Source organism: Suillus subalutaceus (genome assembly GCF_016647625.1).
Source record: "Suillus subalutaceus strain FC151 chromosome Unknown DFJ58scaffold_21, whole genome shotgun sequence".
Taxonomy (NCBI): domain Eukaryota; kingdom Fungi; phylum Basidiomycota; class Agaricomycetes; order Boletales; family Suillaceae; genus Suillus; species Suillus subalutaceus.
Window position 1 is genome coordinate 354,444 of NW_024540270.1, and position 27,417 is coordinate 381,860.

The 27,417-nt window shown below is 49.1% G+C and overlaps 10 protein-coding genes and 1 non-coding gene across 11 annotated transcripts; 3 read left to right on the plus strand and 8 right to left on the minus strand.

Annotated features, from left to right (window-relative positions):
- Positions 1-2,325: 2,325 nt before the first annotated feature.
- Positions 2,326-2,957, minus strand: DFJ58DRAFT_655877 (uncharacterized protein; the record flags this gene model as incomplete). Its single annotated transcript, XM_041381876.1, has 2 exons — positions 2,326-2,715; positions 2,769-2,957. 2 exons carry the CDS (start codon positions 2,955-2,957, stop codon positions 2,326-2,328), a joined length of 579 nt encoding a protein of 192 aa, XP_041247216.1.
- Positions 2,958-3,433: 476 nt separating this feature from the next.
- On the plus strand, positions 3,434-4,146 carry DFJ58DRAFT_714926 (uncharacterized protein; the record flags this gene model as incomplete). The annotated part of the gene is given in 5 exon segments (XM_041384070.1): positions 3,434-3,628; positions 3,686-3,800; positions 3,863-3,913; positions 3,933-4,077; positions 4,119-4,146. 5 exon segments carry the CDS (start codon positions 3,434-3,436, stop codon positions 4,144-4,146), a joined length of 534 nt encoding a protein of 177 aa, XP_041247217.1.
- Positions 4,147-4,306: 160 nt separating this feature from the next.
- DFJ58DRAFT_772691 (glycosyltransferase family 8 protein) lies at positions 4,307-7,785 on the minus strand. The gene is made up of 3 exons (XM_041389246.1): positions 7,396-7,785; positions 6,816-7,164; positions 4,307-6,755 (listed from the first exon to the last, which is right to left on the minus strand). Exons 1-3 carry the CDS (start codon positions 7,649-7,651, stop codon positions 4,580-4,582), a joined length of 2,781 nt encoding a protein of 926 aa, XP_041247218.1. The 5' UTR covers positions 7,652-7,785; the 3' UTR covers positions 4,307-4,579.
- Positions 7,786-7,919: 134 nt separating this feature from the next.
- DFJ58DRAFT_772693 (lung seven transmembrane receptor-domain-containing protein) lies at positions 7,920-10,363 on the minus strand. The gene is made up of 11 exons (XM_041389247.1): positions 10,196-10,363; positions 10,031-10,140; positions 9,615-9,972; positions 9,422-9,564; positions 9,280-9,372; positions 9,173-9,227; positions 9,065-9,127; positions 8,874-9,017; positions 8,695-8,823; positions 8,497-8,643; positions 7,920-8,441 (listed from the first exon to the last, which is right to left on the minus strand). The coding sequence occupies exons 1-11, from the start codon at positions 10,344-10,346 to the stop codon at positions 8,011-8,013; spliced, it is 1,824 nt and encodes a 607-aa protein (XP_041247219.1). The 5' UTR covers positions 10,347-10,363; the 3' UTR covers positions 7,920-8,010.
- Positions 10,364-12,393, plus strand: DFJ58DRAFT_772697 (uncharacterized protein). The gene is made up of 9 exons (XM_041389248.1): positions 10,364-10,751; positions 10,801-10,936; positions 10,982-11,036; positions 11,084-11,171; positions 11,216-11,429; positions 11,478-11,632; positions 11,682-11,984; positions 12,043-12,195; positions 12,248-12,393. Exons 1-9 carry the CDS (start codon positions 10,506-10,508, stop codon positions 12,305-12,307), a joined length of 1,410 nt encoding a protein of 469 aa, XP_041247220.1. The 5' UTR covers positions 10,364-10,505; the 3' UTR covers positions 12,308-12,393.
- On the minus strand, positions 12,394-13,684 carry DFJ58DRAFT_772705 (DNA-binding protein). The gene is made up of 8 exons (XM_041389249.1): positions 13,490-13,684; positions 13,411-13,437; positions 13,195-13,358; positions 13,021-13,136; positions 12,863-12,972; positions 12,742-12,809; positions 12,588-12,692; positions 12,394-12,536 (listed from the first exon to the last, which is right to left on the minus strand). The coding sequence occupies exons 1-8, from the start codon at positions 13,515-13,517 to the stop codon at positions 12,453-12,455; spliced, it is 702 nt and encodes a 233-aa protein (XP_041247221.1). The 5' UTR covers positions 13,518-13,684; the 3' UTR covers positions 12,394-12,452.
- A 249-nt stretch (positions 13,685-13,933) lies between these two features.
- DFJ58DRAFT_655801 (DNA-directed RNA polymerase II subunit RPB2) lies at positions 13,934-17,924 on the minus strand (the record flags this gene model as incomplete). The annotated part of the gene is made up of 8 exons (XM_041381871.1): positions 13,934-14,005; positions 14,062-14,151; positions 14,204-14,231; positions 14,286-15,490; positions 15,536-16,501; positions 16,552-17,061; positions 17,115-17,405; positions 17,457-17,924. The coding sequence occupies 8 exons, from the start codon at positions 17,922-17,924 to the stop codon at positions 13,934-13,936; spliced, it is 3,630 nt and encodes a 1,209-aa protein (XP_041247222.1).
- A 352-nt stretch (positions 17,925-18,276) lies between these two features.
- DFJ58DRAFT_t58 lies at positions 18,277-18,349 on the minus strand. Its single transcript has one exon. It is a non-coding gene; the product is annotated as a tRNA-Phe (tRNA).
- Positions 18,350-18,444: 95 nt separating this feature from the next.
- DFJ58DRAFT_714932 (uncharacterized protein) lies at positions 18,445-19,421 on the minus strand (the record flags this gene model as incomplete). Its single annotated transcript, XM_041384071.1, has 4 exons — positions 18,445-18,635; positions 18,689-18,836; positions 18,887-19,321; positions 19,362-19,421. 4 exons carry the CDS (start codon positions 19,419-19,421, stop codon positions 18,445-18,447), a joined length of 834 nt encoding a protein of 277 aa, XP_041247223.1.
- Positions 19,422-20,106: 685 nt separating this feature from the next.
- DFJ58DRAFT_772710 (uncharacterized protein) lies at positions 20,107-22,125 on the plus strand. Its single transcript, XM_041389250.1, has 7 exons — positions 20,107-20,221; positions 20,270-20,298; positions 20,460-20,677; positions 20,733-21,236; positions 21,288-21,356; positions 21,403-21,736; positions 21,794-22,125. The coding sequence occupies exons 1-7, from the start codon at positions 20,118-20,120 to the stop codon at positions 22,036-22,038; spliced, it is 1,503 nt and encodes a 500-aa protein (XP_041247224.1). The 5' UTR covers positions 20,107-20,117; the 3' UTR covers positions 22,039-22,125.
- Positions 22,126-25,366, minus strand: DFJ58DRAFT_680381 (uncharacterized protein). The gene is made up of 6 exons (XM_041383195.1): positions 24,931-25,366; positions 24,865-24,873; positions 24,429-24,812; positions 23,240-24,374; positions 22,701-23,187; positions 22,126-22,650 (listed from the first exon to the last, which is right to left on the minus strand). Exons 1-6 carry the CDS (start codon positions 25,322-25,324, stop codon positions 22,156-22,158), a joined length of 2,904 nt encoding a protein of 967 aa, XP_041247225.1. The 5' UTR covers positions 25,325-25,366; the 3' UTR covers positions 22,126-22,155.
- Positions 25,367-27,417: the final 2,051 nt, after the last annotated feature.

The window sequence follows — 27,417 nt, forward strand, 5'->3', positions numbered from 1 at the left end:
AAAACCAAGTGGACTGACAAGCGAACGAAGAAAAGGGCCAAATTTTGATTATAGAGCAAAACAAGTGGTTCGTTCAGCTTTGGACGTTTACCACTACTAAGCGATGTCTGTACATCACGGATGCATCACGTTTACTGTCACTTGTTGAAGTCGCCGGCGTTCGACTTCTCCTTCGGTGCGGCCCCAGCAGCGTCCCGATCCCGAACTCGTGTCCTAAGGAACTTCATCAGAAATTCCTCTTTCCCCTGTAAGGTCAAACACGATAATAATGCGATGAGAATTATGCCGATAGGCTCGTCACGTGATTATGGACTATATATTGCTAGCCTCGAGGACATCAAATTCAGCTTCATCACCTGAATCACCATACCCTAGCTCACTGGAATCGAAGACGGCCTTCGCAGGTGCAAATGTTGGCCGGCCTGTCGCTTTGCTTTGGCTCATGTTTTGTCTTTTTTTTCTTTAACTTATTAGGTAAAGAAAAAAGAAAAGACATAACCATGACTGCCGATCAAGCATCATAGGGCAAAACCAAGTGGAGTGACAAGCGAACGAAGAAAAGATCCAAAGTTTGATTATAGGGCAAAACAAGCACTTTGGTTCGTTCAGCTTTGGACGTTTACCACTAAATATTACAATAAGCAATATCTGTATACTACGTTTGCTGTTGTCTTTTCCTCCTCTTCTCTTGCAAGTAGCGTTCGAATGTCTTGTCGACATCGTGCTCTTGAATGTGCCATGAATTGCTGTCCGTGAGAAACGAGACAGAATTCATCGGACACTCTAAGCGAGCTCTTCCAGACGCACCAGAGGCTCCAGAGCAAACTCCAGACTACCTTGCAATGTTAACTCGTCCAAACACGCTTCCCCATCGATTGGATCTCAAAGTAAACGCTGTATGCGCAATACAACGAAACATGTCCGTCGAAAATGGATTAGTACGAAACGCGCGAGTCCGCATCACCGCTCTTCATCGAAGATTCACTGAGGTTCAAATTCCTCATACTGGAGAAGTATATTGCTTGCTTGAGTCGCATCACCTTCTCTTTCAATCCAGCGCGTTCCAGGACCGTAAATCGAAACAGTTTCCCCTGCAACCTACTTACGCGACGACATTCTCAGGTGGTACATTTTTACCGCTGAAATTGAAGAAAGAGATAGGAAGATCTCCAACGTTGTCTTCTGGATCAAACACTGGCACAAACCCATCCATGCTCCAAAACCTTTTTCTCGGCCCTAAAGCACAAGTAATAGCGTTTTGGATACCCACAATGCCGTTAGAAGAGCACGCCGAAGCCATGGTGGTGAACGAACAAGAATAAGAGAAAAATGAGCAATCGCATCTGGAGCTTCAAAGACATTTTGGAAAGGCTGACAGGAAAAGAGGAGTAGAGACACGGAGAACGACGCACGCACATAGGAGACTGCCGAGCGCATACAGCGAGCGATGGCGTGCATGTGGACATGGGCGAATTGCTTCCGCGGGATCAAACGTTCTGTCCCAAAGTAGCGGTGCCGGGCGCATTAGGATATGGCCCGCACAAACATCCGTTGACAGTTTCCGTATGTCTCCAGCAACCCAATACCATCATACTGGGTGCCAAACCAATAAATTCGCGCTGCCGGCCCTATACCGTCCTGCAAGCTTTATATCCGAAGATACATGGCGTGCATATCCGGTCACCACCAACGGCGATGAGCAGGCTCACCGCAATGTCAACCGTGATTAGCCAGTGGATCCGGGCTATATATTGCTACGAGGGCAGCATCTGGCCAGATTTAAGTTTCATCGCACACCCCAGCTGATTCACCAGAATCGAAGACGGCCTTCGCAGGTACAAATATTGGCCTGCCTGTCGCTTTAATGCTTTGGCTCGTGTTTTGTCTTTTATTTTATTTTATTTAAAATGATAAAAGAAAAGAAAAGACATAACCGTGACTGCCGATCAAGTATGGGCAAAACCAAGTACTGGACTGACGAGCGAACGAAGAAAAGGTCCGAATGACAGGCTACCATGACCTCTTGAAGGGGTTGGCGCCGGTGCTACTAATCTTGAAGAACGTTCTCTGTCACTGTATCGGTAAAAGATATCAGCTGCCTCCATCAGGTTCGAGACTAAATTACTTACGTCGATAGGTCAGGCCAGGTGACTCGAGTATGTACATTCAAATTGCATGGCCTATTGTGCTGTGACTCCTTCACACGAAGTTTGCATTTGCCTGCAGGCGCGGTCATCCAAGAGCGAGCTGGAGGAAGTCTTCAAGGCTATGGACGATAAACAATATTACATCTATGGCTACACAAGTCCTCGGTGTTATAGCATTCTACGCAACGTTTGACTGAGGCTCCAGCTTTCTCTCATCTGCACCAGCAGTGGTTGTCGTAGATGCGTATGGCGTGCCCGCAACATCTTTGCCACTCAAAGGCGTGTCGGTAGCCGGGCGCGCAGTTGATGGCGGGGTAACCGCATCAGAAGGCGAGGTACCAGAGTGCATCCCGAGGTAACTTTGCGCTGTCTCGCGTGCTTTCTCGACCTGTGGTTGCAAAGTGGACCGTGCAACGTCAATGTGCGGTTGAGCGGCGGCTTGTGCGGATGCAAAGTACTCCTGAGCGGTTCCAACAGCAGACGATGCTGTCGTCTGGAATGATGATATGGTGTCTCCTCCTGTCTTGTTCGAAGTGGCTTGCGGGTCTGTGCTACTGTGGAGATAGTCCTGCGAAACGTATAGGCATTCAAGTTCAGGGGCAATATAAACCGTTATCTCACCTGAGCAGAAGTGGCAACACTCTCCGCGAATGTCTTTGCCTGGTCCAAATAACTTGCGCTGGTATTCTTAGCCATATGGAAATCTCTCTGCCCTTCGGAGGCTGCGGCGTTCGTCTTCTGAGCCGATTCGCTTTTGAAGACGTCAAAGGCAGTACTAGTATCTCTTTCTCCTGTCAGTTCAGGCCCCATTCCCTATAATTTGTAATGTGTAAGTAAAGTTTCGCCAGGATGAATGAACGCAGCCCACTTGTGCAGTCTGAGCTGCTTTGGCTGCTGCTTGTTGAACGTGCTCTGCGTTCTCTTCCACTTCATGTGCAACACGGGCGTTTGGTGCATCAGCCTGCGCGTGAGCGGCTGTTGTCTCATGCCGAGCTGTCCTAGGGACCAAAGGTCAGTATCACAGGAACTCTACGCCAAAAGATTGCTCACTCGGTGCCCCGAGCCTCTTCGACATTGGAACCTTTGTTGATTGTGTTCGACATGGTTGTTCTGAGTAATAAGTTGATAGACCGTCGCGTTTGTCTGGTCTTATACAGCTGCGCCTTCATGACGTCATACAGCTGGCCAGAGGTGTAGCGGCGACGTCACGCGTCAAGTAAGACTATGATGACGTCGGCTCCTCCCCATTCCCGAACTCCACCCCGAACACCAACAGGATAACTAACATGTGTATCGCACATTTTGCGCCGGGACTCTCGGCGAAACCTTTCCAGGGATACCGCTGTGGCTGCTCCCATTTGCAGGGGCACTTCCAGATCGGCGTCATGGAGAGTTTCGTTGTTGACAAGGGGCTTATGAGTCGTAGATACTTTCCAAGTTATGCTATAGATTACCCATTCAGCCACTCTTTGTTTGGAATGGTGCGTTCTGATCGCCATCACCGTACCATCATTGATGATGGTACTAAATAGGGCTAGGCCTACGTCCTTGTGGCCGAGCGTAAGATGGTATCAATAAAGGACGGAGCGGTACTGAGGCTGTTGGCAGTGACTCTCAGTCACTTCCGCCTCGAAATTCCATCACATCGCCAAGGCAAGCTGTTCAACGTAACCTTGAATGACTTCAGAAGCTATTTATATGCACGCAGTGATCAGATATCAAGATCACTCCAAGCCACTCCACTCACCTCGGATCCGGAACATCCAGTTGCACTGTTCTTCACAGAATGTGCACTTTTCTTTGGAGGCTTATGGGTCTATAGAACTTTCGCCCCCATTGCCACTCGGCTCGGTTACAAGAGGCATCCGGCGCGACTATGGGGCGTTGCTGCGATCTTGCTTGTCCAGCAACCACATTTCTATTTCGGAGCGTAACTTATGCCTAGCGAATCGGGATGTAGCATCAACACAGGGCGCCTTCTACTAAGTATGGAGACTAGATAGGTAAACACACCCACGTGTCTATCAGAAATCCTGTTCGACGTTTGGCTTATCAGGAAGCTAGAGGCATAGTAGGGTTTGGAGGTGGGCGTCACAGAAGAACCAATCACACGCAAAGGTTATCGCTACTGGGCTTGTGTCACTCTTTGAGATTTTGCAGCTAATTCTGTTTAGACTATAGTAATGAAATTTGAGCTCTCGTCGCACTTGGGTTGGGGGGGTGCCGAATATGAACATAACGTGGCAAGAATAACCATAATGAAGAAAGAAAGAAAAATGAAAGTTCGTTGCGAGAATGGTTGCGGGTATATACATGCAAATGCACTTCACATAATCGTACAGGAGGAAAGGAAAAAAAAGGAGAAATTCTGTCTGCAATCACTAGAACATGGAAAGGGAAGCTCGTAACAGATACGTAATACTTAGAACTCGTTAAATCCGACGTGTGGGATCCTCTCGTGAGCTGATCTTCAGGAACCGAGCAAGTACCTCTTCTGAGCCACGTTTGAAGAGTTCCACTCCTCGAGCAGGATCCCAGACACGAGATGCTCGAGAGGGAGTACTAGGAGACCGCTCTTTGGCTGACAATGCAGGTCCTAGAGACGATGAAGACGGGGATTCATTGGAAGACAGTCGAGAAGGGGACGACAGTGGACTCGGAGTCGTACTCCTCTCTGCCCTTGGCGTCATTTCGCCAGGCGCCTGCGGAGGTAAAAGGGTCTCCCGAGAATCCATCATAGCTGAAGAAACGGAAGATCGCGGCGTTGACACCTGCGAAACAGCAGGGGACATCAAGCCGGTTTGTTCAGCACCCGCAGCAACATTCATCACGGGTGGCAACACCTTCAGGCTTGATGAAGGTTGCCAATGCTTCTTCATAGATCCGCTACGCGTGCGCGCTTTCAACGGCCGCTTTACAGCGACATCCTCTTCCGAAGAAACCTGCACACTCTGAGTGCGCATTTCCTTCGTGTGCGTCTGCACTCCAAATGATCGGTATGTCTTCCTTGCGGTTTCGATGCTAGAACTGCAAGATCGTACCTCTGTCACTGTTCGCCTGCCTTCCTCATCGGAGTCCACCTCATCCTCTACATCACCATCGTGACTGCTAGCTTCCGACGTCTCCTCCCAGGGTCTCTTCGGGTTTTCGAATGCGGTTGCTAAAGGAGTGGGCCCTAGAGGGCGTGCAAGCTTCGAAGTAAACTTTTGGATGCCAGGAACGGCATCCCATATGTTTCCAGATGTCAATGATGGGAAACCTGCTAATGGTGAAGGCATTGGCTGGTGCGCTCCAAACTCCCTGCTCAACTTGCGCTCAGGAGTAGATGGAAGCGCGGGACGAGGCAGGGACTGAAAGAACATCGACCCTTGTGGGCGGGGCTCGCCCTCTGGGAATACACGTGTAGGAGTAACACGAGGGCGCTCCTCCCAAGGGAAGACACGCTTGACCTTGGTGCGGTCAGGGGTGGGCGGCGTAGTGCCACTCTCAGTAGTAGGCCCAGTGACATTGCGGTAGTGCCCCAGCTGAAGTAGCATCTGAGGAATATCAGGTACAGGTGGTGGGCTGAAGAGTGTTTGGGGCGATGGGTCTCCCTGAACTTCGGTACTCGTTGCATCTGTCTCAGACGACATGCTCGAGGACGACCGTGATGATGATCCAGGATCTTTGTTTCTACAGGGAGAATCGTCCCAGACATTCGGGAAATAGGTGTCTCTTGGGAGTGCAGAGGGAGTAGATATGGTTTTTGGCGGCGCTTCGATCGCAGCATTCCATGAGAGAAGGGGTGGGGAAGTAGAGCGCAATCGCTCGATCCTTCGTTCTTGCAACGAAAGGGGCGACTTTGGTTGATTCAAGCGCACAACTGGCTTGGAGGATGAGGGGACAAAGTGGAGAGGTGTCGGAGGGAGAGATAACAGGCGCGATTGTGGCGCAGGAGGCACCTCATCGACATTCGGAGTTGGCAACGTAGTCCATCTTACAGGTGAATCCAATGATAGTGAACCTATCTGTCGAACAGGTGTTGTGGGTTCGGCGACTGCCTCGCTGAGATTTGAATCAGGAGGCTCAGGGGCAGTCTGGCGAAGATCATGATCCTCAGGTTTCATCTGCTTTGCGGGGCGTGGTCTCATAAGATCCAAACGCCCCTCAAGGGGCATGCTCCTGTACTCGCCCTCTCCTTTCGATCGATCACCAGACAAGAAGCCCATTGCGCTCATGCCCTGAAGGGCCAAACGACGTAAGACGTCGAAACCAAGTGGACTGCCACCTGGTGCTCCCGCAGACTCTACCGCCGCACGGGAATTCTCCTCGTCTTCCCATGCAGAAACATATTTGCTGACAGGAACCCCGAGATCCGGTGAGATGGGTTTTGATCGATAGTGCTTGTCATAAACACTGTACCACCGATCGACAAGCGAACCATAGTCGTAGGCTTGTTGAGGTTGCTTTGCTGGCTCTGACACTGTAGACTGCTGTTCCATCTGAGATGATGGTACTTGGGTGGAGGATCCTGGGGCACGATAAGGAATGGAGTGCCAGGGCTTATTAGGTCCGATGAAATGGACCGCTGATATCTGGGAACCGAACCGCTCATACGCAGGAGCATACCTGATTCGTAACAAGTATGTCATTAACCATGCGAACGAAAAAAGATGTGATATTACTGACGTATAAGCAGCAGTAGGAGTCGTGTTGTATGTGAAGCTAAGCCTATTCCAGTTGCTTCCCCTCCACTCATTTAAAATACCTTGATCGCCACCGTCCCAACTTCCATTTGTTTTCAGAAGCTCTTGAAGCTCCGTGAATTTATCTTCACTAGGAGAGAGTACCATCACACCCGAGTTGAATATATCGGGCCATCCTACGTCAGGTACCGCAGAGAACTCGTAGTCAAGGTGAAATAGGTGGGACAGGGGGCGCAATGGGAGAACATCCGCATCAAGGAATATTACCTTGGAATACTGCGTGAGGCGGAATACGTGTAGTTTGGTCAGGACCGTATCAAGGTCTGGGCGTCCTGCAATTAAATGAGCATGATATTAGCTTGGCTATTCCCACTGTGTGCTGAAAAGCTGGGTGGCTGATGAAGAAGCTTGGACACGATGCATTCATACCCCACATCTGGGGCACAAAGTGCAAAATACAGAAACTAGCCTGGGAACCGTTACAGATATTCCGACAGAGAAGTTTTCCGTGCCCTCAGCTGATGCCATTCAGACGCAACCCAGTCAACGCAGCAACGACTCACCCATTAAATTTAGCCCAGTAGGATCGGACTGCCCTATAACCTCAACACCAATGACAATATCGTATGTCTTTCTGAGCAGCTTGATGGTAGTGATATCAAGGGTTTCTGGTGTGGCCATGCACACTGTGTCGTATTTGACCTCATCATGATGAGGTTCAGTCTGGTGCACATCCTTTAAAGCACCCGAAATGGCGAGTGCACCTGGGAGATAGGAATCTGAAGTTACGAGAGTCACGAAAGCAAAATGAATGGACATGGCGAGGACAAGAAATGCCTTAAGCGCGTCGTGAGGGCCACAAGGACGCGTCAGACGTATAACTTAGCGAAACCAGATGAAAGAAATAAAGATACTTATCGTAGGAGGACGGTTGCTCCAAACATGTTGACAAAGTTCACATACTTAGAAGATAAACTATTTATAAAAATAAATAACAGACGTCATCTGTCATCTCCTCACTCTCTCCATCCAGCAGAGGGCTCGCCAAACCCTAGACTTGGCCGAGTTCTAACCCCACATTTGCCGATTTACAAAACGAAGAAATGAGGATTCTAAAATGAAAGTACTAGGACATGCACGACACACTGGATACTGACAAAAATAAGCTGCGTGAGAGTCTATTCGTCTCGGTCCTTGTGTATAAGACCCTGGCGTTCCTCATCTGCACTGTCCTGTCTATCACCGGATGCTCTACGCTCCCCACCACGTCGCTTCTTTACGGCCGTCTCACCTTCATCGTCACTTCCTATATCCTCATCGCCGATCTCAAATACGACATGATCCTCTGCAAGCGCTTCAGGTTCTCGCCGTGAGTTGACGAGTGTGATCTCGTCATCCTCTCGGGCAACCGTACGTTGTTGAAGCGTCTCGAGGTCATAATCCTCAGCATCTTCGTCTTCTTGTGCGATTTCGTCGGACATGGCGAGGCGGCGGTTATTCTCTGATGGCCGCCAAAGGTATGCAATGCTCCAGAAGGTGAAAAAGTAGAGGAGGGCGAGGTAGCCATCGAGGAGCCACCAACGGATTTTCCATGATTTTGCTGCGTAATCTACAAACATATATATTGAGATGGATCAAAATTTGGTTCACGGATAATGACACACCTTCAGCTAGCCTATCAGAGAACGACATTGAAGAGATAACAAAAAATACAGCGATAATAGCCACCGTGCCAAGGAGGATATAATACAGGCGTTTGAACATCCTGAGTTTGTATCTTTGCTTCCGCACACTGAGCTGTGTCATTGTACCTAAACAGATGGTTGAGAAAGCACGCAAGGTGAAAAAGGTATTGGATATACCATTCAATGAGTACAGGATCCACATCAGGAACCCACTCAGCGTGAATGCCAGTGGTATGACGAACATCAAGAGTACCAACGCTGACGTCGACTCGAGTTCCAGTTCAACTATACCCACGGCATACAGTACTGATGACGACGGTCATTACACCTCTGATATCATGATGAACTGAGCTTACCTCCAAAAACAAAGTGCAGTCCTGCAAGGATCTGACACTTGAGCATTGTGCGCCCCAGAGATTCGCAGACGACGCTGAGCCCAAGGGATACAACGAGGAGCATAAAGAAGGAAAGGGCGTTGCGCCCCGCGTCCAGAATGGCAACTGCACGGGGTGAGCGACTGAATAACTGATACATTTATTGTCCGTACCAACAAAAAGGAAGACGACGGACGCCGCGGTCTTCCCATGTGCGTTAAGATATCGGTAGTATACTGCGCATGGTCAGCACTGAGGTGAGGTAATGACAAATATCTTACCCCAGTTTGCAACCATTTCGATGACGAGGAACGCAACCAAGCTCGAGAGATAGTACTGAGATAAATATTAGATCGCCCAAGGTGTATAGAACATGACCATGACAAACCTGAATGGGTAATAGTTCCGTAACGTGTTTGTAGCAGAGCCATGCCCACACAGAACCTGCAATTGCATATATAAAGAACATGGCGAGGTAAAACTGAGTGTTGTGATTAGAGAGATGACAGCGGACTACGTTTTCGGCTCACGTTAACTTTGGGATAGTCGGTAGCAGGAAGCTGTCCATCAAAAGTATTGCGGAAAAGAACGACGCCGTTGTATGTAGGATGAGACGGGACATCTGTAGGGGCCTGACGAGCAGTGGGATTCAATACCGTGACAGGCAGGATAGCTGCGACAGAAATAAGCCAGGAGAGACAAGACAATATAACTTGGACTCGCCTACGCAATAATATCCATTCGTGCGGACTTGATACTGTATAGGTTGTGTATATGCAACGGTCCCGGATGGGCTCGGGTTTAGGAGGTCACTTGATTGTCGAAGACTGTGGTGAAGCTCTGGTGATCTCCATGGCGAAGTGTAATTATCAGCAGGCGGAGTAGGGTTACCCTCTGGGCTTTCCCATAACCCTGATGAATCTGAGGATGCGCCGCCAGTCTGGTTAAGGGCAACACTGGCAGTCCAGAAAGTAGTTTGGTTTGCGGTGGTCCCGTCATCAGACGAGAATATGAATTTTCCGACATTATCATATGCACAGAGGCCGCTTCTGACTGCGTCTGTTGTGCATACGTAGGTCTTCTGCTGGGGGTTCTATTGCTGAGCTCGGCGGCAAACCAGGTTGTAAGGGGTTACTCACGGGTAGAGAGTCATCCGTCGTGGAGGTAGTGACACCAAGATACTTGACATCCTTCCATTCATATATCACCATTGCTACCTGTCCTTGTGAAGAACTTTCATCAAACGTGACTATGACACGTAGTGTAAGTATCTGGCGAAATTATGTAGTACACGTGCTGCGCACCGTTGATGAAAGTGGATTGGCTTGCCCACATTCCCGAACATACTTGGCGAGAATAGTCCGCATCTGAGAACTGGACCTCATACCCAGCTGCAAGGGAGCAAGCAGACAGAACACCGAGCACGATCGCCTGCAGCTTCGAATTTTGGCGCATCCAGAGAGTGTTGTTGTGGTTTGTTTCCCAAAGGCTTCTCGTCTTTAGAGTCGACTTCGTTCACGCCAATTACTACGCTCAGCTTCAAGTTTTAAATAACCGGGAAGCACCAATCTACAGCACCAGCGGCGAGCTTGAAAGTTAATAGCCGATCCCAACATGCTCGGCGACGAAGAGGACGTGTTTGACAGTGTTACTTGGGAGTCCCCTTCGGCACCCTATGACGCCGATCACACCGTCCAACCGTCTGGCCCAGGCTTCAAGCAGAGTACGGCAGGGACAGAGGATGAACGGGGTCCACACGATCCAAAGTGGGAGGGATATCTCATTGTTACTGTCAAAGATCCTGTAAAGGAGCTTGCAGAAACTAAAGACGCATACGTCTCCTACCTAGTCTCGGCAAAGGTGTGTCGTGATATACCAAGCTCTTGTGCATAGTTTGAAGCATTTGCAGACCAATCTTCCAATATTCTCTACTTCTAATCCTTCCTCTCGTCGACGATTCCAGGACTTTGTATTTCTGCGAGACCACCTTGTGAAGGATTTCCCAGCATGCGTGGTACCTGCCCTTCCCGACAAGCACCGGTTAGGTATATGCTTCCCTCGTAATCTCAATATTGTCTAACCACGCATAGAGTACCTGACGGGCGATCGCTTTAGCCCAGAGTTTATGGAGCGCCGCAGACTAGAGTACGTATGTGTGGCGTGCGGACTCGTCAGCGTCTCATTTTTGACAGCCTCTACCGTTTCCTCGAACGGATATCCCGACACCCCACCCTACAACGTAGCACTCTCGTCCGTGCGTTCTTCGAGTCGACAGAATGGGTACGTCAATCTAGCGCAGTCCAAACGCCCCTGACACCTTCCAGCACGTTCATATGCATCAACATCTCGCACATCCTCCAGGGCCAGAACCCACACCAGGACTCATTGATAACATCTCAGACACCCTCCTCAACGCGTTTGCACGCGTACGCAAGCCCGATGAACGCTTTCTCGATATGCGCGAATCTGTCGACAAATTCGAGGATGGGCTTGTCATCTGCGAGCGCCTCTGGAACCGCGTCCGCGGTCGCACAAACGGTGAGCCTATCTTATAACAGCGCGAGGGAGTATCTGAGGCTGAACGAGGTGGCGGTCTCGCTCCCGGCGAAGATCTGACAGCGGATTATCACGATCTAGCGGTCGCCGTTCAGGGACTTGGTTTTCTGGAGTCAGGGATTACGGATCCATTGAACCACTTCTCCAATACCCTGCTCGAATTTTCTGCTTTGCTCAGACATAAGGTATGGTGTCTCGGTGGTATTCGAGTGATCTACTCACCACTTCTTTCAGACTCAAACGACCACCGACCCTTTCCTCGTCCATCTTCATTCGCTGCTAACCTACTCCCATGCAAACCGCGCAGTCTTGAAACTTCGTGACCAGAAGCAACTTGATTTTGAGGAATTATCGGATTACCTCTCTGGAGTAACACAAGAACGTGATCGGCTATCTGCCGTTATTTCAGGGCACGCAGGGAGTACCGGACTGGGGCTCAGCGCATACCTAAAGGACAAAGTGGACTCACTCAGGGGCGCTGACGATGATCGAAGCAGAGTAGAGAAGATGAGAAAGTTGGATATTAAGATTAAAGAGGTGCGTGCACCTGCTGCGATGCTTACTTGTCTGTTTTTTTTTTCAACATCGCGGTTAGCTACAAGACGCTGTAACAACAGCGCACGAGACATCAGATGCGTTCAGTGATGAGACTCTGCGGGAGCAGACCATATTCCAATACACAAAGGAAGCGGAGATGAAAGAGATGCTAGGTAACCTTGCAGAAGGTGAAATTGAATTTTATCAATCGGTATGTTGTTCTTTCAACCGGTCCAACCCTCAAGTTTCATAATTTGATACAGGCAATGGAGGAGTGGGAGCGGATTATACCTGTCATCCAACGTATACGGGTTGACGTTTAGTGTTCAGTACTAACCTGATCTATTCATATTCCGTTTTGCTGTTATCTCGCACGTCATGCAAGGACTTTTGTTCGCGATGTATTATAGTAATTTTAAGTATATTATGATCAAGTATGTCAACTAAGAAGCTAGCTTTGGCGTTTCTTTATCCTTCGATATCGTGCGCGGAATCATCTGGGTCCTTGGTGGGTTGGAGCTTTTGTTCGGATTCTTGAACTGCAAGAGAGATCTGTGGTACTGTGAATGACAAGCCCGAATCTCATCGACGTAACCTGCGTACATTGATGATACCTGTGTCCACTGCCCGAAGGAGGTGCAACTGGGCTTCTTCAGATGCCCCAGAGGTTGTGTACTGACGATCTGCGGGTACCCATGGTGGGGGTTCCTTTTGAGAGCTAAACTGTCTGTTATAATCATCTGACTAGGATCCTTACGTTGCTCTTGGAAGCTGAGGGCACTGTATTTTCCTTGAGTTCAAGGACTACTGCAAATGAGGCTTCGTCTACCTCAGCTAAGGTGAGAAGTCTACTGTAAGAGACGAAGAGATAAGCTTACCACCAATGGGAAGTTCGAGAAGCCCCAGTTGAGACTCGATCATATTCAGTTTGATGAGAAAGGAACGAAAATACTGGCCGAGTTGCGCGGAGGACATCGCGTCCTGCACACTAGGTAGACGTCATTGCTTGCCCACGCAAGTGAAGGATGCAGCGTACCTCGTATCTTTGTTATAGGACTCGACCTCGATCATGTTTTGGACTGAAAAGATGAAGCGCTCAAGGGCGACTTGGTTCTTGTCCTTGATAACGACTACCACCTTGTCGACGTTATCCTGTTTTTATCGAAAACTTCACTGCAGGGGGAATGAGAAGCTCATACTAAGAACTCACGAGTACAAGTTCATCGGAAACAGCTTTGACAGTGCCGGAAATATATTCATTCAACGCGGGGTGGCGAGACTGGAAGACGGGCGTGTCGTACTTCTTCCGTCGCACAAACAAATCTGCTGGGTATATTTGTCTGACGTAGAGGATGGTATGGATGGCGACTTCGACTAAATATTTAATTAGTTGGTGGTCATGGGAGTCGTTTTTGAACCAACTCACTAAATTCAGTTATCCCCTTCACCGCTTCTGTCGCCTCTCTCTTCAGAGATTTCTGAGAAACGCGGAGGATATCACTCACGATTCCAGGTGAGAGGTGTCTCCGACATGACCTATGTTCGAGTTCAAGTTTTGGTGATGTATATTGGAATTCGAAGGATATTTGATTCAGGGTTATCTTAGAACGAAAAACACTTTCACTTTGATTTGTGTTGCGAAATACAGGGGTTGGCGCGCGGCAAGTGAGTGCTTCGCACTGAACTGTGAAACGCGTAACCAAAGTTTCTATCAATCACGTGATCGAATTCGTGTATGAAGGTCATATAATCCTAGCGAGCCTGCGGCTCAGCGAAGCTTTCGACATTCTAGCAAGAGGTGTTCACCTTCCTTTGGCAAAACGAGGTACTTATGTTAGATCCCACTACGTACCTATTAAATGTCGACTCATAAATTGACTGACGCTGCCTCCTTATTGCCCAACAATAATTAATGCAAAGACTACAGGGTCTCTCGTGACGACAACTAATTACGTTCCATCCCTGACACGACCAGTGGAAACGGTATACAGACGAGCTGCGATGTTCATGCTTTGCAATTCCTGGCGACAGTATGAAATTAGCAGAATTCTACCATGAATTAAGGGTGAATGCAAACCTGGAATAATAGTTTCGCAGCATAAGGAATATACAACTGCGAACACGCCGTCTTGTTTTTGCATGCACGGCACTCGAAGCTTTGCTTTTTCTATTTCACGGACATTAGCAGGTGGCGACTGATGACATATGAAGGTACTCACAAGGTTGGCGATTGCAGTGAGACCGCAGCTGAAGATTTAAAGTAAGTCCACGAAACAAGATAAAATAAATCAAACGACTTACATGTCGCAAACATGCAAACGGTAGGCATCACTAGCCTCAAACAAGCGCTCTTTCAGGAAGCCAGCAACACCATGCGAAATCATACAATCACGTTCCATCTCTCCGAAACGGAGACCACCATCACGACTCCGACCCTCCACAGGCTGGCGCGTCAAGATCTGCACGGGACCTCTCGCGCGCGAATGGATCTTGTCGTCCACCATGTGTTTGAGACGCTGGTAGTATGTGGGGCCGAGATAAACCTGCGCTTGGAGCTTCTTGCCTGTGTGGCCGTGATACATGACCTCAAGACCTCGGGACTGGTAGCCCTTCTGGCGCAGGAAGGTTGATACGGACTCGACCGTGAGATCGGTGAAGGGAGTTGCGTCACCCTCGTTACCAATCAATGTTGCCACCTTGGAGAGCAGACACTCAACCAAGTGACCGATGGTCATACGCGAGGGGATGGCATGAGGATTAATGACAATATCAGGAACAATTCCCTCGGCGGTGAAGGGCATGTCTTCCTGTCGGTAAGTGATACCAATAGTTCCCTTCTGACCGTGACGAGATGCAAACTTGTCGCCAATCTGGGGAATACGCGTCGACCGAACACGGACTTTGACGAACTTCTGGCCCTCCGAATTGGTCGTGATCAACACTTGATCAACAATACCATTTTCTGTGCTCTTCAATGGAGTCGAGACATCTCGTCTTGTGTGCGTCCGAGTACGTTGTCCAAGTTCCTCGCTGTCAGGGGGAATGGGTGCAGTTTTCCCAATGATAATATCTTCCCCAGAGACACCGGTACCGGGAGCAATCAGACCATCGTCCTCAATTTTGTCGTACGTGCCGTGTTTCATCCGCAACGTAGTATCACGAGTAGGTTTCTCAAACTCCTCCAGCTGCTGTACACCACTCTTCTTCTCCAGGTCCATGTAACTGCGGTAGTATATACTCCGGAAGAGACCTCGGTCGATAGAACTCTGATTCATGATGACGGAATCTTCTTGGTTGTAGCCACTGTAACAAAGAATGGCCACGATGGCGTTTTGTCCAGCAGGAAGCTCTCTGAATTTCAGGTACTCCATGGAGCGCGTGGTGGCGAGAGGCTTCTGCGGGTAATACAAAATATTGGCCATGGTGTCCATGCGAACCAAGAAATTAGTGAGGTAAATGCCCATGGCTTGTTTACCCATGGCGGATTGATATGTATTACGAGGAGACTACAAACGGTCAACTTTCATACACAGAAAAAGCACACCACTCACCTGGTTGTGGTCAGGGAAAGGAATGATACTCGCGCAGACACCCAGAATCATGCTTGGGTGAATCTCACAGTGAGTCCAAGTATGCGCGCTGATCCCTGCCTTCAGCCGTGCAGCTGGGTCATAATCGCCATCATTCTGGTGCGGATCGATACCTGCTGACTGCAATCTGGAGTTCTCGAGGTCCTCCGGAGTCATACAGATCATGACAGTCTCTTCTTCCTCCGCATCCAACAACTCGATGATTCCATTCTTTACTAGCTGCTCCCACTTAAATTCCTCCCCGTCTTCGTCGCGATAACCTTGGTTCAACCATTTGATATGCTTCTTTTGAAGGGCAAGCTGCTGGTTCTCGACAATGAATAGCGGTCGGCAGACACGACCAGCGTCTGTGTATAATCGCAGCTCCCGCTCACGGATGTCGCGAACAACAGAAACTTCAGGACTGATATCATCCTTCCTACGAAGCTTCTTAATCGTCTTCACGAGATTCGCGGGATCACGATGCACACCCATCCAGACACCATTGACAAAGACCTTCGTACAAGGCGTCGACGAGTGCGCATTCTCCTCCAGTGATTCAAGACCCCACTCCTCCAAGAACTCGATGACGGGTGCGGAATAAGAACCGACGGAGATACATGCCATGAGGGCGAGATTCTTGACGAGGCCACAAGCCTGGCCTTCTGGCGTTTCGGCAGGACAGACCATACCCCAGTGCGTGTTGTGTAATTGACGAGGTTTAGCAATCTTACCCTCGCGACCGAGAGGGGTGTTGGTCCGACGCAAGTGGGAGAGAGTAGATGCGTAAGTGTACCTGTTCAACACTTGAGACACACCAGCCTTCGACGACATTGCCTTCTTTTGGTCGCCCCAGTTGCCGGTAGCAAGTGAATATTTGAGACCATTGGTGATTGTCTGGTGCTTAACAGCTAGCGAGAGATTGAACTCCTTGTGCGTCTCCACACACTATGAAATCATGAGCATATGCAAAAGTGCAACTCGACGGGAAGACATACCTTCTGGAGATAACGGTAAACATCCCTCGTCAATTTCTTGAACAGCATGCGGAATAGACCAGCGAGTAAAGGACCAGCCAAATCAAGACGTTTCTTCCCGAAATGATCACGGTCATCCAGCTCTCTCCGTTCAAGGGCGGCGAGGAGTAGTCTGTGGATCATGTATCCGAAGAAGTAGGCCTTCTTTGACTCTGAGCCCTCCGACATGGAGACGTGAGGAAGCATCTCCTTTTGCAAGATTTCCTGAGCGTAGCGAATACGCCGCTCTCGCGACAAACCAGTAGTGGTTCCACGGTTTCCAATGAAATCTAGAGCAACCTCGCGGTCTTGAATGACAAAACCGTCATCGATACATGGCTTGAGCATTTCAAGCATCTGGGCGTCTTGCATGTCATAGCAAATGTGCTCTAGGATGTCTCGGTCAGAGATAACGCCGAGAGCGCGGAAAACGACCCAAATGGGAATGTCGACACGAATGTAAGGGATGGTTGCTTTCATGACATTACCCAACTGTGGAAATAAGATGAATGGGGAACCCCCAGACAGCATTGAGCTATGCTTACCGATCGCTCCTGATTTCTGTGGAACATTTTGACCTGGAATTGACTGATAGTCTTGCCACCTTTCTCTACAGCACTCCGAATCTCGGCCAAGAAATTTATCGGTGATGGCTGTGCTTTGGCAAAGACATAGACGTGGTTGGTCGCCATACGCTCCTGGGCGATGAGGACCTTCTCTGAGCCATTGATAATGAAGTAACCTCCTGAATCATACGGACACTCGTTTAAGTCGTACAAGTCCTGATCTTGCAAGTCTCGAAGTATGCAGAATGTCGAACGAAGCATGATAGGGACCTGTACATCAGGCTAAGTTAAGAAAACACTCTTTATTGCCATGTGACACACCTTGCCAATCCAGACCTTCGTGGTATCCTCAGGTGCCTCATGTCGCTCTGCCTCCCACAAAATCTCTCCAGGTGCTCCGTCAGGATCTTCGCGCCCGAGAAGGACTCTCTTCTTCATCTCAATGTATAATGGGGCTGAGTACGTCAAGTTCCGCAAACGAGCCTCCTGAGGAAACACTGGGACCACGGATCCATCCGCTTCTGTGACAGTCGGTCGCGACAGGTAAATCTGGCCAAATTTGATCTCGTAGCGTCGCGTCATATCTGTGTCATGACCAGTGTGTTGATCGGCCTGGTCGAGGATAAGATCCGCATTCTCATCCACGAGCTCTTGCATGGTATTTTGTACAAACTCATCAAAAGAGTCCAATTGCTGTCTGACGAGACCTTTTTGCTCGAAAAAGCTGGATATGACGGTCCAACAATCTTCCTGCGTTATCTCTTCAAACTCATCCTCATCTTCCTCCATGCCATAGTTTGGGTCGTCATAATTAATCGACGGCTGCGAGGGCTCAATTTCTGGAGAGCGCACATCAGCCAGGACAAGGATGTGAAGGAAAAGTGAAGATTACCTTGGCTCATGATTCCGACAGTGAAACGACAATGCAATGAGAGCTTTTGAACTTAGGACACAAGTCCTAGTGACCGTAGCCAATGCTGAATCGACTTTTTGTGCAGTTTTTAAAATTACAGAGCCAGGATAACGAGTAAGAGATGTAAAACAATGAACTGGACGTCGACGTCGGTGAGCAAGACGCGTTAGTGAGCTTTGTTGACTGGTGTTGTTTACAAATGCTCAATTGTAATTCAGACAAAAAATATGCCAGGACCGTGGATTGAACACGGGACCTCCAGAACTTCAGTCTGTTGCTCTCCCAGCTGAGCTATCCCGGCTTATGGTAAAGGTCGTTTATTGAACAATAGAAGGTGTAAATAGAAATAGCTTCAAGTCTCTACTTTACAAAATTACAAAATCATAAGTCAGTTTATTATAAGTAACTGGATATATCACCGAGAACCTCCTCCCCATTATCTTCCAAAGCGGGGGTCTGGTCCTGTTTCTTCGAGATTGCTCCTTCGTCCCCCTCAGGCTCAGCAAGTGTAAGCACGGGCGGCGGTCGTATCTCTGGAGTTGGGCCACTAAAGTCCTTTCCCGTCATTCGCGACAGAGTCTGCATATCTGGTCACAACGTAAGGTCGTTTCCTAAGCAATGGGTCAGTGGGGGGACTTACCATATGGCTGACGGTTGTTCAAACAGTAATTTATTCTTGCCGAGTTCTTCTTGTCCTCTGCTTTAAACTTGTTCTTGCATGACTTGCGGTCGCGGCCAGGTAGCACATAAGATATTAATTCGTAGTTCTCGCCGAATTGTGATAGCGCCTACAGGTGTATATAAGTAAGATATCCTCTGCATTTACCTCGTTACTTACGTCGTAGAACAACTCCGTCTCTTCAGCACTCCAACGAGAACCTCGGAAACGCCTCCCATACGTCCCAGAATTGACAAATTTGGAGACGTCCGACTCCTCGACATGAGTGTAGTCTGCAGTCTCATCTCCAACATTCCTGTCCACAAACAGGGACTCTTCGTCGATAATGGTTTCCCCATTAGGCCCAATACGGATTTGAACGTTATATCGACTGGTAGCGACGTCTTGCGAATAGTCAAATCCGCTACCACTCGTATCTTCGACCGCACACTGGCCACCGTTTATAGGTACAGAACTGGGTCCTGTAGATATCGCAGCCTCATTTGTGACGGTGCTTTGATCAGGCGTAGAGTTACTATGGCCAGGTTGCGCCGTATCATCTTCATTTCGACCATACTTTCTCGCCTCCATGGAAAGTCTCATTCGCGCTCTCTTCTCCCGATTGGTTTTTTTTCCAAGCCAAGTGGTTATCGACAATTTGAGCTGCTTTACTACTGACACGACCCCATCCGGTATCTTCACATAATGTAGCCATAGTCACGGCAGTCGGATCTAAATCTTCTCCAGGGTCTACACTGGCATCGTAGGGCAAAGAAGGAGCACGTGTTTTGCGAGATTTCTTCGGACCTTCAGAGGACGCGCGAGATTGAGACCTACGTTTTCGGGAGCTGGATACTCCTGAGTCTGGTTCCGCGGGCGGGGGGATAACTACAACGGGATGCTCTTGAATGACAGGGAGTGCTGTCAGAGGCTGAGGTATCTGCACTTGATGGTTTCGGGTAGTGGGAAGAGGTATTGGAGTGTTTATAGGCATCGCAGGTCTCTGAGGAGCATGCACAGTAGCAATAGGGAGTCTGACAGGAACCACGATTGGCGGCGGCATGGAAGAAGATGCAACGGGTGGAGGAAGGGGCGTCACAGCTATCGCAGTTGGAGCATGCTGTTGTGACGAAGGCGGAATTGGAGGACGGGCTTCAGGGATTGATGCCAGCTGTTTCGGTGCGCTGGCCTCCACGGCGCGAGGTCGCGCTTTGGCGACCGGCCTAAATACCGTACCTCCTTTTTCTATTAAAATGAACACAATGAGGTTTCTAATGAAAATTGAGAAAGCACTTACGAACTCGTGTACTCATAAATATCAAGATCCTATATTAGATGCTATCAGTTTGCTTAAGGAAAGATGACTAGTTTGATTCAGAAGGCTTTGCCAAACATACGCAAACAACGCCTCATGAATCGTAGCCAAAACATCCATTTGCCTGTAGCGCAGGAGCCTGACTGGGAGATAAACAACACCGAGCAAGATCTCTCAAAAATTAAAAGTGCAGCAGACAGGTCACTTTTCTCTGCTCTCTCATGTATCATTGTCTAATATCCTCGCAGTTTTGTCATCCTACAGTCCCTCAGGCAATGTATGTTAACATTTTGTTCGACCCACAGGCTCAGACTAACTACTATCTACAGCAAGAGAGAAATGGCTACGCTCAACATTTCCAAAGTTTTCCAGCCGCTCAAGGGGAGGAAAGCCCGCCGATGCTATCCCTCCACCACATACGATGTATAATCGCGGCAGGTGCACTTTGGAGATTCGGTCCGCACATATTCACAGAAACGACCATGTTTGAAGTACACTATCACCCCATTCTTGTGCACACAGCACCTGGACCTACCTATACGCAGCAACAAGGTGCCACCAGTTCTGTCTCTGCGCCACAAGGATCTACTACTCCCCTCCTTTCGTCATTACCAAACTCTACAAGTATCCCACCAACGCTTATCAACCAAGTGAATGTAGCAGCTCTCTCCAATCCGACATTGGCCAACTTATTGCAACTGGCTGCCTCAGGAAACGCCTCCATGGACCAACTTAAAAACCCTTGGTGTAACGATACAGCAACTCGCATCTTCATCCGGGGTGAACCTGGATGCTTCTTCAATGCAATCCGCACAGGCGCAGAATACAGCAACAGCTGTAGCAAATGGTGCAGCGTCACCTATTCACCCGGTATATCAAACCAAGGATTTTGATATCGTAATCGAATTCCGTGAGTGTCCTACGGACCGTTGGATTTTCCCTCGTGGTCCTGCCGTAGGCAATTTCACCCCAGTTCCAGGGTCAATGGGATCATATGGCGAAATAACCCTGTCTACGCGTGTTCCGTTTGAACAACGGACTGAAGTAGTTTTGGAGTCTCAACCCGATGGACAAATTCGGTCGAAGACACCAGAACCCCGGGAAGTGGTCACATTTACTTTCACCGGGGCGGGTGCTCCCGTATGGGATTCGATATTACGCTGGATCGGCTCTGAAGACAAGTTGGAAGAAAACCGCAGGATTCTCGAATCCATTGTAAGCATGAAGTCCCTGTGAAGTAGAATCCTTTTTACATGTTTGACCAAGAATACACCTCGACGAGTTTACTTGGCACATAGAATTGCAGAAAGCTCTCTACTAGCCCAAATTCAAAACGTTAGTGCGCTGCAATCATACTAATCCTGGTTCTAACGGTCCACAGGCTGCAGTTCCTACATTCTCTACAAAGCTTCTCAGGTCAGCCGCAGAGAGTAGCAATAAACCGAAACGCAAGGCAGCACCTCGTAAACCTCCTCAGGCCCAGGCCCAGCCTCAACCTCAGCCTCAACCCCAGTCACAGTCCCAGCCACAGCCTCAGTCTCAGGCCCAGCCTCCGCCTCCGCCACAAGACGCAGGCCCTGTGCAACAAATCGGAGAGTCAGCTCCACCTCCGCCAAAGAAAAGGCGCCAGACACAACCGAAATCCACGACTTCGTTGCCCAAGATAGCTTGCTTTGCGTGCGGACAAACAGATGTCCCTTTAATCATGGGCGGAAGTAGGTTTTTATACTCTTACCTTGGGATTACTCTCTAACATCGATCGCGACACCTAGGATATTGTCGGCCGTGTGTTGAAGCCGGCTGCGCTATCGATGATATACCGCAAGTAGGCAGTAGCCGGTACTCTTACCAATCCTCCGCACAACACTCGAGGCAAAGCAGCACCTCGCACACTCCAGATGCTCGACATCAGTCCACTACTGCTTTAAAGACCCACGCGGTTTTTGTTCCGTATCCCAAAGCCTCAGCAACAGAGCAGACGAGTAATGTACCGACGCCCGATGCCAGACTAACCTAAATATCATTAGCAAGATAATTATGTGTACATCGAATGCGTGCGTGCGTGATATGCGATTACAGTGATGCAAATGACTAGAGTCCAAGATCCCAGATAAATGATAGGCGGAATAAAGGCTCACGTAAAGAGCCCCACTGACCAACCCAACCACCAAGCAATGACTCTAAGTTCCAGAATAATGATCCCAACCTCGAAGAGAACAGCAGACCAATGAATGAGAAAAGCGATCCATATGCACGGCAAGATCAACCATCGAAAACCCGAATTGTCGATCCAAGGATGCCAGTACATGAATGTACAAAAAATGGCTGCGCGCGTTTGCAGATAGGTGATGGCGAATGTGCACAAAAAGAGGAGGAAGAATACGAACCAGTGGCGGATGGAACGGCAAGGAAACGACGTGATATCGTACCGCTTCGCTTCTCCCGTGAACTCGTTCCGATACCAGGGTATAATGAGGAAGTCTTTGATATCTTCGCCGATGGTCCTCCCATAATTCCTCCAAACCGGCGCAACATTGTCGAGGATGAACGTCAAAGCGTCCATTCCGAACTCCCAAATATGTTGGTATTGATCCTTGTAGCTTTCCTCTAGGGCGATGATTTGAGAGAGCTAGAAGATAGTCAGTAGGTATGACAAAACAATTGACGATGTGACCATACCTCTGGGTAAGCAACTGAAGTGTGCGAGAGGGCATTGTTGTACTCGTTCTTGACTTGTGTGTGCAGACTCTTGACTTTGGCCAGAGCGCTAACCACTTCCAACTGCTTGTGCGTCAGAGCTTCCCTCTTATGACTCAGTTCACCCAGTGTATCCATAAGCGACGATATGGGCTCATCAAGCAAGCTATCTGGCACCACATCTTCCTCAGCAACAGAGAGGTACATCTTGAAAACTTGTTGTTGTCGAAGAATGCGAGTGTGTACGTCCTCGACGGCCCTCCACCCTTTCCGTTCCCGGGTCCCGCCAGTGACCGATGAAGGATCCTGGTTAAAAGCTTCTAAAAGCTCTACAGGTAGGCCTCGATGCGGAATACCATGCGTGTTGGCCATCCTTGCTTGTATGTTGTCGTATTCCCGGACCTCTGAAGCGATCCTTTGTAATTTTTGGCGTACCCGATGGTTCTGCGCCTTAAGTTCATCTAGCGTCCTTATCGGCCCTTTAAGCTATAGACGTCTTCAGAGGGAAAAGAAATACTTACTGCAACTTCTTCTCATATTCATGCTCTAGTGCTTCCTCCTCCTCGGCTTCTTCGCGCTGCTTTCGTTCTGGTCTCTTGGCTACGTCGGGGATAGGGAGGGACATCCGGTGGATTAGTCTCTGACGTGTAATTGCTTGCGGTGGAATGGCGGAAACAGGCTTGTCACGAGGCAGTTCAATCCCACGTTCTGAAGCCAGCTCAGAGGGCAACGGATCCTCCACAGGTGCAGAAGTCGCCTCGTGTACATCTGACGTCTGGCCGGGAGCATTGGTCTCTGTCCCCGATTCACGGGGTGACGGTAAATATGATGAAGGCGCATGAGGCTGCCTCCGATCGCGTCTCCTGCGACGATGACCAGTAACACCAGCGAACGACCCACTGTAGTCGTCTGACTGGGAGTGAATGATAGAGGAAGATCCTTCATCACTCTCCACCTGCCGATGCCGTATCCGTTGAGCAAATGGAAGGTGTCGACTGCTAGCTGGTGAAAGTCCACCTGGAGAACTCTGGCGACGATGAGGAGATGTGGTAGATGCGATACTATGGGCATCAACGAGAGACGGGATGACATGACGCAAACCTCGACTCTTTTCATTAGCCCTCCTGTAATCGCCGTCTATCGAGCTGCGCGCAGAGTCAATTCTGGGCTCGAATGAAAGTTGGCCATCTGAGGAGCGTATTCTCCTGAGTGAATCTCCGAAAGAATGATGTAGCGAGGGGGAGGATCTGATCGAATGAAAGTGATATGACGGAAGGATTAGTGACACATCCGAAGGGAGTGATCCCCCCCGAGCAGAGGTAGAATCGTCACGAATGATAGGCAAACTAGAATCTATCCTATTGGATTTAATATATTCCTCCACGGTCAAAGCCGATAAATGCCATTTCGATCGTTTACCGCCATGTTTGTCTAATAGGTGTTTTAGCCAAGTGAGTGGCTCAGCGCTATCTAACCAGGCTTGCGCGCTCGGATCAGAATCAGCGTACCACCGCGTGGCTTTCGCGAGGTTGATGGGGTCCTCGTTCGAAATGGAATTATACAGAAGATTATACCTCCGTCCTAATTGGTCGCTAACAATAGTTGCCTTGCGGAATGTGGGCTGTTTCGCTTTCGATCTGATCCTAGAAATCCTATCTGTGCAGCAAAGTAAGCATGTGATTATGTGGCAACCCGTCTCCAAGTGCTCACCCGCAAAAAGAGTGTCTTGCTTTTCCAATATGGCTTTGTTTGAAAACGAGGCTCTGTCTTTGCCTTTACGTTTTCCCAATGACCAACGTCTTTCAAGCTTCTCTTCTTCAGACTGGGACCCAGTCCAATCCAAAGTAGCACCCGCATTCGAAGAAAGAGGGACAGGGTGAAGGGGAACTGCCTGGACAGATGGGCTAAAGTCAATGTCCAGAGGAGGACGTGAAGGAGATGCTGGAGGAGGCTGCTGGAAAGATGTATCCTGCCTCAGTTCGGTGAGGGTTTGACCTTCTATAACAGTTGGTTGTGATGGGGCGAATGACTTGCGATCTCGCCTTCGAGATTGCAGTTCTAGGGCTCGCTGAACATCTTGGAGAATCTTAGGGTCTAGATGAACATGTTCATGAGTAATCACACAACTAACAATCATTCTACTTGCCCTCATGAGCTACGTTATGAATGTGGACCATCAGTGTTAAGATATAAGCAGAGGCATGGGACTCACACAAGTCATATTCATCCGAGAAAGCAGAGGGTTCGAATTCAGCGACAAAAGGGTCTTTAAGAGCAGACAAGCCTTTGCTCTGACTCATTCTCTTAGACCTGCGCCGTAACTCGACGCTGCGAGATGAAATTCTCTTCGAAGGAGAGATCTCAGGGAAGATCCCAGGAGTGACATCCTTGGAAAGAGGACGACCGTTTCCGTCGTTAACGTCTTTCGTTGGTGGGATAGGAGGACCAGGAGATGCTATGGATGAATGTGACGACTCTCCATGAGGTGATGCGGTAAGGAACTGGTCTGGAAAGCGGATGCGAGGAAGGGGTGAAGTATCGTGCTTAGGAGTTGTTGTTTGACTGAAGCTTGTCGATAGAGTAGAACCTAGGCCTGATTCTGCCATTCACTTGAAAGCAGGCTGAGGGCAGCACCAGTGCTATGAAAGGATTGGAGCGGTTGGATGCCATCAGGGCGAATTGCTTTATATGGAAATAAGTGATATTATATATATAACACATGCCAAGACATTTCCGTGTGATTACAACGAGGGAGTCAAAAGTGGTATTTGTTGGTACACAGTACAATCTAACAATTGCAAGACATCTAGGGTATGTTCTATGCATAATGTTCTATGTAAAGATAGGTTGCATGGATGTATCATGTTAAGGAAGAAGTATATCAGTCTAAATCAATGAATTATATACGGATGTGGGACACAAAAGCAAGATCATGCTCTGCCAGTAGTTTTGCGGCGGATCTTCTGCGAAGTAGACATTGTCGCCAAGCGCAGCTTGTTGAAGGGATTGAAGCGGGCTAGCCCCGACGGCTTGGACTTTTCGAACGGAGGGATCTCGGGGCTGAGGAAAGGAAGGCGACGAACCGCCTCCACCGAGGCAGTGCGGTCACGTTGTCGTGAAGGCAGATGTATCTGTGGAGCTGGAGCTAGGCGTCACAGATGAAAAAGTTAGAATAATCCATGCACCAAGCTATGAAACACACCAGTTGGAGGCAAAATATAAACAGGATGTTGGCGTCCACCAGAGTAATCGTGACCAGCCGCGTAGTCGAACGATGATCGACGAGGATGACGAGATCGGGGACCTGTGGTAGGAGGCTTGAAGGAGACGGCACAAACTGGTGGACGGGGAAATGCCACAGAATCCGAATCAGATTTGCGATGACGGGATTGGGAACCTGTGGTAGGAGGCTTGAAGGAGACAGCACACATTGGTGGATGGGGAACCGTCACAGATTCAAATTCAGATTTGCGTGGACGGGATTGGGGACCTGTAGTAGGAGGCTTGAAGGACACAGCACAAACTGGTGGACGGGGAAACATCCTAGAAACAGATCCATGTTGGCCATGACATCCAATCGACATGTCGCGCTCGCGATTGTGTCTCCGGCCCATAGAAGCATGACGCTCTCGTTCGCGATCAACGGATTCACGACGCTGTCGCTCGCGGTTAGCAGATGCACGACGCTGTCGTTCGCGATCAAAGGATTCACGACGCTGTCGCTCGCGGTCAACAGATGCACGGCGCTCTCGTTCGGAATCGATACATGCGGGGTGTTCTTGCGGTCGGTCAAGAGACACACGACCCCTTTGTTCGCGATCGACAGATTCATGCCGTGCACGCTTTCTGTCAATAGACGTGCAACGCCCTCGCTCAGTGTCGAAAGAGACGCGTTTGTGTTTCTTATTCTCACGAGCGTGATGCTCATAATTAGGGGAACGCTCGACTTGCAGCTGACACTCCGACTCTGGATTCCGCCATCAGATTAGGCCAACACATTACGAGCAAATAAAAAAAAGTTGACATACCTTGCCCTCTGGCTGCCATAGCCCAATCGTTCTGAACCTCGACATCATCCCACATGGATGAGTACTCTCGGCTGAGGATAGGTGGTTGGAAGTTGCCTGTCACATGCAATCCTGGCATTCGATGCGCATCACGGTGCCATTGAGTTTTTGCGTCCTGTGTCATCGTAGAAGCACGCGGCCGGCGTGAGGGAAGTGGCTCGTAGCGAGCCTGGTGTAGGGAAAGGATGGCCTGAGGGCATCCATACAGAACAGCAGTGTTGAAAGACATCGCGGCGGTTGTAGGAAAAGAAAGATAAGAGACGGTTGGAATGGTGACTTGGAGGATGTGAGATGAGAAAAGTGGTTTGCAGAGAAAGGGGATTTAAATAGGTGAGTAGCACTGGCAAGTGGATACGCAAGTGGTATCCATCCACAACTCTGAACAGTGGTAATCCACTAGTGTGCGGTGGAAAACACAAGCGATAGTGGCACAATGACATGGGATTGACACAGACCTGAAAAGATGCTTAATGTTGCGGTACGCTTGTGAGGTACACGCGGTGGCCAGTGCTAGTGTCCACAGTGGGTATTTGTTGTCGTTCCAACAGTGTTCACTTCAATGCATAATAAGCAACTCTCTTTTGATTATCTCACACTGTACGAGGTATGATGAGTCACTGGTGGTGGCGAGA

Coding starts and splice junctions, on each gene's coding strand:
- DFJ58DRAFT_772691 (XM_041389246.1), bottom strand. CDS start 7,651: ATGTCCATTCATTTTGCTTTCGTGACTCTCGTAACTTCAGATTCCTAT. Junction 7,165..7,395: donor TACTGGGCTAAATTTAATGG/GTGAGTCGTTGC, acceptor ATTTAATTGCAG/GACGCCCAGACCTTGATACG. Junction 6,756..6,815: donor ACTCCTACTGCTGCTTATAC/GTCAGTAATATC, acceptor GTTACGAATCAG/GTATGCTCCTGCGTATGAGC.
- DFJ58DRAFT_772693 (XM_041389247.1), bottom strand. CDS start 10,346: ATGCGCCAAAATTCGAAGCTGCAGGCGATCGTGCTCGGTGTTCTGTCT. Junction 9,373..9,421: donor CCGACTATCCCAAAGTTAAC/GTGAGCCGAAAA, acceptor CACAACACTCAG/TTTTACCTCGCCATGTTCTT. Junction 9,228..9,279: donor CGGAACTATTACCCATTCAG/GTTTGTCATGGT, acceptor TATTTATCTCAG/TACTATCTCTCGAGCTTGGT.
- DFJ58DRAFT_772705 (XM_041389249.1), bottom strand. CDS start 13,517: ATGTCGGAGACACCTCTCACCTGGAATC. Junction 13,137..13,194: donor TTTCCGATGAACTTGTACTC/GTGAGTTCTTAG, acceptor CGATAAAAACAG/GATAACGTCGACAAGGTGGT. Junction 12,537..12,587: donor TGGACACAGGTATCATCAAT/GTACGCAGGTTA, acceptor ACAGTACCACAG/ATCTCTCTTGCAGTTCAAGA.
- DFJ58DRAFT_772697 (XM_041389248.1), top strand. CDS start 10,506: ATGCTCGGCGACGAAGAGGACGTGTTTGACAGTGTTACTTGGGAGTCC. Junction 11,633..11,681: donor CTGCTTTGCTCAGACATAAG/GTATGGTGTCTC, acceptor CACTTCTTTCAG/ACTCAAACGACCACCGACCC. Junction 11,985..12,042: donor TGGATATTAAGATTAAAGAG/GTGCGTGCACCT, acceptor CATCGCGGTTAG/CTACAAGACGCTGTAACAAC.
- DFJ58DRAFT_680381 (XM_041383195.1), bottom strand. CDS start 25,324: ATGGCAGAATCAGGCCTAGGTTCTACTCTATCGACAAGCTTCAGTCAA. Junction 24,375..24,428: donor GCAAGACACTCTTTTTGCGG/GTGAGCACTTGG, acceptor TTTGCTGCACAG/ATAGGATTTCTAGGATCAGA. Junction 22,651..22,700: donor CTTCAGTTGCTTACCCAGAG/GTATGGTCACAT, acceptor ACTATCTTCTAG/CTCTCTCAAATCATCGCCCT.
- DFJ58DRAFT_772710 (XM_041389250.1), top strand. CDS start 20,118: ATGAATCGTAGCCAAAACATCCATTTGCCTGTAGCGCAGGAGCCTGAC. Junction 21,237..21,287: donor GCAGGATTCTCGAATCCATT/GTAAGCATGAAG, acceptor TGTTTGACCAAG/AATACACCTCGACGAGTTTA. Junction 21,737..21,793: donor CCCTTTAATCATGGGCGGAA/GTAGGTTTTTAT, acceptor CGCGACACCTAG/GATATTGTCGGCCGTGTGTT.